General features: G+C 31.5%; 1 protein-coding gene across 1 annotated transcript; it reads right to left on the bottom strand.

Moving 5' to 3' along the window:
- Positions 1-2,710: 2,710 nt before the first annotated feature.
- LOC107493240 (GDSL esterase/lipase EXL3) lies at positions 2,711-7,095 on the bottom strand. The gene is made up of 4 exons (XM_016114337.3): positions 6,715-7,095; positions 3,717-3,847; positions 3,155-3,644; positions 2,711-3,060 (listed from the first exon to the last, which is right to left on the bottom strand). The coding sequence occupies exons 1-4, from the start codon at positions 6,998-7,000 to the stop codon at positions 2,870-2,872; spliced, it is 1,098 nt and encodes a 365-aa protein (XP_015969823.1). The 5' UTR covers positions 7,001-7,095; the 3' UTR covers positions 2,711-2,869.
- Positions 7,096-8,914: the final 1,819 nt, after the last annotated feature.

The following is an 8,914-nucleotide window of genomic DNA, read 5'->3' as shown; positions in this document are numbered from 1 at the left end:
AATCTTATCTATATCTACAAATAAAGAAATATTTTAAAATGTTCATAATATGTTATAATGTTTCATGATTTAATTTCTGTCTTATATTACTTATATCATTTAGCAATTCATGCTCATGCACCACTGTGCAGTACGTATGCTTAGACCTTTCTACTATCGTTGAAAATTCTTCAGTCCCTGCCATTATTGTGTGGCTCAAGAAATAGTGGCATATAGCCGACACTATAGAGCATGATTTTAAATTGTGGTAGCAATATTGTTGTAGTAGCTAGCTTAGTGCTCAATAATACATCGACATTTTGGTGAAAATAATTGGGAATGTTCGTTATATTATTAATATTTGTAATTTTGCTATTGCAGGTACACTATAACAATAATATATTTGAAATCATGCTGCTATAGTCTGAGTATGGGCATTAAAGTTTATATTTTCTTCAGATTTCAAGTGCATTGTGTAGCTTCGATTCCATTTTTAAAAGTGAATATATATAATTTTATTAGGAAATCAGAAAACAGACAATTTTTTTAATTGTTTGGTAATTTCGGCAATTTCATTATCTGATTAGGATTCGTAATCTTAGAAAATTTTCGAACATTACCTTATTAATAATTATTAATAATTACCTATATATAAAGGTGCCAACTATTCGCCAAAAAATAAAAAGAAAAGTAAGAAAAGAAAAAGGCGTGAATTGATTCATGTGATATTTGGCTACTTGCAAGTGGAACGATATATATATCAATCACTATCATTGAAATGTAAATAAGTTTTTCTATTTTTTTGTTAATAAACAACTGGTTTTTCCCTACTCCATGCATATATATCTACTATGCATTAAATTGACGAAACTCTGTCGTTTGGAGGATAGATTACCATTAAAACTCGTAGCTCATTGTGATAATGAAGTGTAGGTTAGTTACTTCTTTTTTGTTTTGTTTCCCCTTTTTCATCATATTAATAGAAGATAATGCTTTGTGTGTTACACTGGGAATGAAATGAAGATCACAGATCTGACTGGTGGTAAACCTAACTAACTATCTATTATTTGATTATTACATGGTTAAATTAAATGATTGTAATAGGGTCTTATGAGTATATTTGTAAAACCAGAAATTAACTACAAATATCCAGAGAAATAGAGTTAGAAGAATTATACAATTGGAGGAGGTGTGTATTGTTTAAGGCAGATAAACTTTTATTGTAAGATAAAATGATGAATAGTATTAGTGTTGTGTCACACTCAACTCAAAATAGTATTGCGTGCTACTTGTCCCAACTAAACTGCTAAAAATCATATGCCCAACACAGATGGAATAATGAAAAAAAATGCACATGTCATTCTTCTTAATTTATAATCATATATGTCTGATGTGTTATCACATTTCTGATTATCAAGTAGTTTAATTTTAGATAATTCATTTTTAAAGGTTTTTCTAAACCTTGAGAAAGAGGGATAAATCAAGAAAACGGAGAAATTTTTAAACTTGGAACAATGGATTTTTAAAATTAACAATTTTAGATAATTCAAATTCATTGCAGGTGGGAGACACGTAGTGATAGCCACTTTAATTTGGACAGCAATATTAGTTGATTAAGTGAACTAATTTAATTATATTTAATCAGGCCTTAATAAACCTTCTCTCTAATTATATGACAAGTGATCTGTATGTATATCTGGAACAATATTATTCATGAAAATTGAAAAGTGAGTGCGTGGCGGCGGAAGAATTGATGAGAGCGACGAAAATGCGGAATTAGAAGCTTCTTATCATTATACTATTATTTTCTAATATAAACCGCATTTGAGTTAGAATGGGTCAAAGTATATGATTCGATGATTAGAAGAAGAGAAAGTATATATAATTATAAACAGAGGACTGTAAACCAATTCCCGGAAATGGTTGGGACTAAAAAGGAAACATAAAAAGCAACTGCAAGTAACTACAAACTAACTGACTTATAACTAACCATATCCATTAATTTAATTAATCACGTGCTCAATTGATTGATTCTAGTGTAGTGTTACTTATAACTAACTGTACTATCCATGCATATAATTAGGATGCTCTCGTGATCGACGATGATAATAATACAGAACCTTTCTTAGAAGCTATATATTCTTCTCATCAGTCATTGTTCAATCCTTCAATTTGGTTAGAAACCAAACAAACTTGCCAATTTTATTTTTGCATCCGCCACATGTATATACGTTGCGTCAAGTTTCCTTAGAACGTTTCGCAATCTTCAACCTTTTGCAATTTCGTTTTTCTTTTTAAATGTTTTTAATAGATAATTATGATCTATCTACTCCATTTTGTAGGACACTGAAATTATTTTGCATTATCTGCAATTCTGGTAATTTCACTATTTGAGTATGACACATCTGTCGGGACTAATAAATATAGCAGTTAGGAACACAACTAAACTAGCTAGTACACTAACAGATAATTTATTTGTCATCATTATTATATAACCTACAAGACTTTTATAAATAATATCACATCAATCATTTATTGCGCCACTCTATAAGTCAAAATCATTCAATATACTTTTCCTTGTATAAAAATAAAACAATTGAAACTCACTTACAATTACTTTGACTGAAGTTATAATTAAAAGTTGTTAGATAATATTACATACTAAAACAGTTTTGCATTTAAATTAATAAAATTAGTTCAATTTCTCGTTTAAAAAAGTGAAAAAACAGAGAAAAATTAAAAGGGATAATTACATAAAGAACGATGAACACATACAACAGAGTTAATTATAATGTATTTTGATATAGGTATAAATGAAACAGAAGATACATGGGTGATGCACCTTTGGTGCGTGGGTTTATTGGGAATAATGAAAAAAGAATTAATAATGTCACAAGAATTTGGGGAGATATTTAGAAACAATAGGAGAAATGAGGCTTTTGTAAACGACCTCGGTAGGGTGAAAGCTATCCCAAAAGACATACTCCAAATCATTGGGACACGTTGGAACAAATCGATTGCATAATTCCACTACCTCTATTATCCCTGTTCCACAGCAACCTTTGTTTGCCACTTTATAACCTGCCATAATCCATGCATGCATGTATATATATCATGATAGCTACTTATTAATTAAACAATATAATAATGGAACTATATATGTATATATACATACCATATTTTTGGTAGTTTAGAATGATATCGAGAAGAGGGGTGTAAACATCAATGTAAACAGTCCTGGCATCTGGAAATTGTTGATTAAAGGAATCAAGCTTGTTTGAGAGTTTGGCATTAAAGAACTTTGCAGCATCATTTATTTGTTCTGCACAATTTCTTTCTATTCCACCAGCTGCCGTCCTCTGAAATGGTATACATCCAAGGGGTGGAATACCGAATACTGCAATTCTCCTTGCACCAAGTTGGTATAATTCCTTCAAGAAATTAGAAGCTGATTTGAGGAGAATGTCAGTGTAAGTAGGAAGGTCATATTGTAACTGTCTAACGCGAGTCAAGAAGTAGGTGTTGGAGATGTCATTGCTTCCAAACACCACAATATAGAAACTGTTGTTTAGGATGAAATTGCTTCTCTCCTCTCCAACCTCTCCTTTCAACTTCCCTATGCATTCTTTGAACAAATCTACTTGTCCCGATAAAGATATAGCAGCCTGCTTATTCATTCAATTCATTCCATTACTTAATGCACAAATCAACAAAAGTATCAAAACAATGTTTCATACCGCTGATAGTGAAGTGAGAGGGTCATATCCAGCACCACCAGATGCAAAATTCACTCCAGTAAGCAAATCACTAGATTGGAGATTTGGATCCAAGTATGCTGGTAGATACTCTTTAATACCTAAATCTTCAACTGGTAAATACAGAAAATACCATTACCGACTAAAATATCACATGTAAATTCATTTGCTTTTTAAAAGATACTAATGCAATTAAGTTATTTTGTTAAATTTTTTATGCTAATATATTACTATTATTTAATATGATAATATTAGAGAGACAAAAAAATTTTTTGAACTTGTCTTATTTAATATTTGTTAGTTTTATCAATACCTGTTTTTGACAATTCAAACATTTTCGTATTTAATATATGACAAATTTTATTTTACAATTAAAGGCGATATTTCAATATGAAAAAATTAAAAAAAAATAGAGAAAGTTAAAGAGTTAGTTTTTTATTAAAATTTGGTCAACATTTAGCTAGCAAAAGAAAAATAAGTAATTCTTTACTATTAGATGAAATACTATTAAAAATACTATTAATAACTAATTAATGGCTACAAATTACAAAATATGCTAATCTCTTAGCGCTCCTCAAAAAATTAATATGTGAATTTGACTTATCTTATTTTTTAGAAATTAAATGAGACATTAACTTTTTAGAGAAATAAATAAACTCACATATGATCTTAAGGATTAACTCAACTAAGAAAATAACAAGATATGATAATTAAAGAGTAAACTATCATTTCTATCCACAAAAATTGAAAATGCTGACATATCTATCCATAAAAAAAAAAGAAATTATCATTTGTATCCATGAAACATAAGTTCTATTAATAAAATTATTCAAACACTAAAAAATCACATAAAAACTCTAAATTATTCTTATCATCATCTGCATCATCTTTTTCCTACCGCCGCCAGTCCACCACCACCACTAACTCTAACCCCATCCTCTCTCTCTCTCCTTCCATTTTCTGAGCTCGTCGCCGCCGCTAGAGTCCGTCAACTCTGCCAACTCTTTTCTCTCTCTCTCTTCTCTCTCTTTCCTTCTATATTTTGCTTCTCTCTCTTCTACTTTTTCAAATGGTTACGTGATGTAGGTTCAGTGGTCTCTAAGTTTGTAAACTAGGGAAGAACGGGTGGAACCCTGGACTGGACAGGGGCTGGAGCTCTGTGTCAGTGAGAGATGGAGGGCTAGTTGAAACGGATTGGGGCATTGGTAGCGATCAGGCAGCGGCAGCAGCAGCGGCTCTAGAGTTGTAAAAGGCGGCGAAAACAGAAAGCGACGGTAGTCCCGGGGTCGTGGAGGTGAGGCAAGGGGAAGAAGAAGAAAGAGAGAGGGAAAGGGTGGAAGAGGAAAGAAAGGGGGAAAGGACGCGGCGGCGGTGAGTAGAGGTTGGGTGGGACTTGATGGCGCCAGCGACTATTGAGTGCCGCGGCGGTGGTTACGCAGAGGAGCTAAGAAGGAACGAGAGAGAGGAAGAAGAGTGGAAATCGGGTGAGGGGGGATAGCTTGGTGTTCGCCGGTGGTGGTGCGGTGGTCTCAGACAATTTGCTTTTTCTATTGTTGTTGTTGTTGTTGTTGCTTTATTTGAAGAATGTGATAATAGAGGTATAGTGGTGGTGGTGATAATGGTAGTGATGAAGAAAATGAGGTGGTGGTGCCTTTCAATTGAGTGACGGTGGTAATTAGGGTTTAGGATGGTGGTGAGAAAGAATTTTGGTGGTGAGTTTGGGATTGGAAAAGTGGTGGTGTGGAATAAGTGGTTGTGGTGGAGTAATTTGAAAATTTTAAATAATTTTTTTAAATTTGGATAGTTTTATTAGTAAAATTTTATATTTCATGAGTATAAATAGTAATTTCTTTTTTTTATGGGTAGATATATCAACGTTTTCAATTTTTATGAATACAAATAATAGTTTTTTCATAATTAAATTTATCATTAGTTTAGTTCTAGGTGATAAACCGAAATTAAGCCCCATAATGTTAAGAAATGCATGGTTATGATGATAAATCTTTTAAGAGTTTCGATAATCTATTATTTGAAAGAATTATTCTTGTATACAATTATTTTGTAATGATTTTAATATTTATTAAAAACATTTAACTTTTACATTAGCTGCATATTTACCGACAATGTATTAAAAATTTAAAATCATGTAAGAGAAAGTATGAGGAGCCAATGAAATATTTATACAATGTGTACAATGGAGGTTTATGGAGTATTAGAGATATAATTATTAGTGTTACATTTTCCCATCAGCTGAAGCTTTTGGAATGAGTGGTATCATAACATGGTATTAAAGCGCTAGATTCGAAAATGTGTAAAATGTTTTTTTATAAAGATATTTATGTGTTATATTATTATTGGACGTATTTATGAATTGATTTTTTTTAATTTTTTAATAAATTAAAATAAAACTGATTTTTTTATAACAATAATGATAAATCTTTTTTTTAAATTTAATTGTATTTTAAAATTTTTGGGAATTTAAATGTCTGCAAAACAAAAAGTTAGGAATATATTTGTCTTTTTCTTAAAGAATTAAAGATATTCGATTTAGATTGTGTAATTCGATCGGATTAAATCGGATCTAATAATTATAATACAGACAGTTGGGTTTGTTAATTATTGTTGTTATAATAAACTAATTTTGTTCTAGTTTATTAAAAAATAAATTATTAACCGGTTTAATAAAGATGTCCAATAATAACAAGACACGTATAAACATCTTTAAAAAAAATATTTTTAATGTCTTTATTAAAATGATCTCCTTATAAAAAATAGTAAAAACTTATGTGAAGTTAATTTCATATAATGTGAAATTGTGAAGTTAATAATTAAAAATTATTAAATTATTTAATAAATTTAATTAAATTATTATCTAATAACTCTCCACTATTAGTTTAACATGAAATTAACTACCGTCTACACCTACCAATTGTATATACAAAACAAAAGAAAAAATATGGAAGAAAGAGAAGATGTGTACCAATAAGGTCTGACGGAACCTTGCCATTGCTGAAGCGGCCAGTCGGTATGCTTCCCTTGAAATCTTTGCCATACGGCGGGTAGTTGCATTTTGCCGGCGTTAGCTTGTTATCGTTGTTATTTCCTGTGTCCACGATGGAATCTCCAAACACAAACACTGCCGGAACCGTTACATTCGGTGGCAGTTTCACTAATCCCTTTGTTTTGCATAACACACCTAACAATATTATGCAACGGAGGAACAAACAACCACCACATAACCACAGTTTCATAGTAGAAACAACCATATCTATATAATTGTTTCGATAGTCATGAGCAACTAACTTATTTATTTGTTTTAGTTTGGACCAGTAGGGATCCAGCTATATATATATACGTGTGTATCATGTTGCATAGAACGTTTCAGCGCTCATTATTATTATTGATAGAGGCAGACTGAGCATTATTAATTATTGCATCTAACTATGCGGGTTGTGTCAAGCATAATAATAATGCATATATATGCTTGACTTCCAAATTCAAATACGTACCAAAAACTACACTCTGTACATGAAAAGGGGAAATTAAACATAATACACATATATTTGAGAACAAACATGCATGCGGTGAAAAGAAAACAAATTTCACTAAAAAGGGAAGAACATTAATTATTTTGCATTTATTGGGAATCAAATTTATCATTTCTAGAATGCTGATCTAGAATTGTATATTATCTCGCTATCCTACTTGAGATGATAGTCATGATACAGTTGCGTTGATTTATCCAAAACAAATAAATTAATCAAATCTGTTCAAATAAACACATAATTAATGAGATATATATCAAAGAGAAAACAATGTTATTGTTTGTATCCATTGAATTCGGATTAGCTGGACCTAGTAGAGTTAGTTGTAAGTTGTGAGTACCATCAAATTAAAGCTTTGGTTTTCAAATGAGGGTTAGGCCCCATATATTAAATTAAGTATATGCTATCTAGCTACTGTTCCTAAAGGTTTCACAAAGTAACTTACAACTATATATATAATAAAAGTATATCCACTACAAAGAAATTTGTTAATAATTTACAAGCTTCCCACAAATTTTAGACGACTAGTGTTCCTAAAGTTCCTTCAAAATCAAAGATATGATCATCAAACTGAAAAGATATCTCAATTAGTACTCATTCTGATCTATTCAATGCATCTGCTTAAAAGTTACCACTTTAACCACGCTTAAACATTAAAACTGAAAAGATATGATCATCAAACTAACACTAAGATATATCGTAGCGCCATCTTATTAATTAGACCTGCAAAAAGCTGGTAATACAGTGTATCAAGCAATAATGTGAGGAAGATAATGGATAGCAATTCCCATCAGAGTATAAGCATAGACAAGTACATACATCATGAGCCATACGTAGCGTATTTTAGATAATTCTCTTAAAGATAAAACAAAAGATAACGCGTCTAAACTCTAAAGAATAAGCGCAGTACAGATTTAGACGTAATTTAACTGTGTATCAGTATCAGCAGCCAGTAGAATATGAAAATAGAAAAATAAAGTTTTCAGGTCTTAACCACTAATAGTATTAGTCTTTTTTTTTCATTTGAAGAGTTTATTTTAAACTCCAAGTGAAATTTGGTTCGAGCCAAATTCCTCCACATGATTAATTATGATTAAATATTATATTTTATTAAAATTAATACAAAATAAAATAGACTGCTACCAATGATGGCAGACGCAGTGGCTATGGCGAGGTGCGATAGCACTGCTGGAGGAGCCGGACCGGGTGGTGCGAACAGGACGGATGTGACAGACAGTGATAGAGATGCGACGACTCTGATAGATCAGAAGAGGCGGACACATAGGATCACAGAGGCTTAGGATGTGAGAAATGGTGGCGAGACGTGACGACACTGGTGGAGGAAGCGGACCAAGGGATGGAATCAGAGTCACAAAGGTCAAAGACGCAATAGACGGTGATGGAGATAGACGAAAGAGTAAAAGATAAAAGGGATGTAATAGTGTTGGTGAACGATGGTGAACGACAATTGTGAAAGAGCTGTTGGCGAAAATTCAGATTTGAGGGTGAAATTTTTTTGAGTAGAGAGTCTTTAGTGTTTAGAGTCTAAGGGAGGGTGAGAAAAAGAAGAAATATTTTTTTATTTTATATTAATTTTAATAAAATATAATATTTAATTATGATTAATCATGTTGG

Source organism: Arachis duranensis, chromosome 6 (genome assembly GCF_000817695.3).
Source record: "Arachis duranensis cultivar V14167 chromosome 6, aradu.V14167.gnm2.J7QH, whole genome shotgun sequence".
NCBI lineage: Eukaryota > Viridiplantae > Streptophyta > Magnoliopsida > Fabales > Fabaceae > Arachis > Arachis duranensis.
This window is presented reverse-complemented; position numbering and strand designations above follow the sequence as displayed.

What these genes read in the sequence shown, in the direction of transcription:
- LOC107493240 (XM_016114337.3), bottom strand. Translation starts at nt 7,000, where the DNA reads ATGGTTGTTTCTACTATGAAACTGTGGTTATGTGGTGGTTGTTTGTTC. An exon ending in CTCTCACTTCACTATCAGCG is followed by an intron (nt 3,645 to 3,716) that starts GTATGAAACATT and finishes ATGAATAAGCAG; the next exon opens with GCTGCTATATCTTTATCGGG. An exon ending in TCTAAACTACCAAAAATATG is followed by an intron (nt 3,061 to 3,154) that starts GTATGTATATAT and finishes GGATTATGGCAG; the next exon opens with GTTATAAAGTGGCAAACAAA.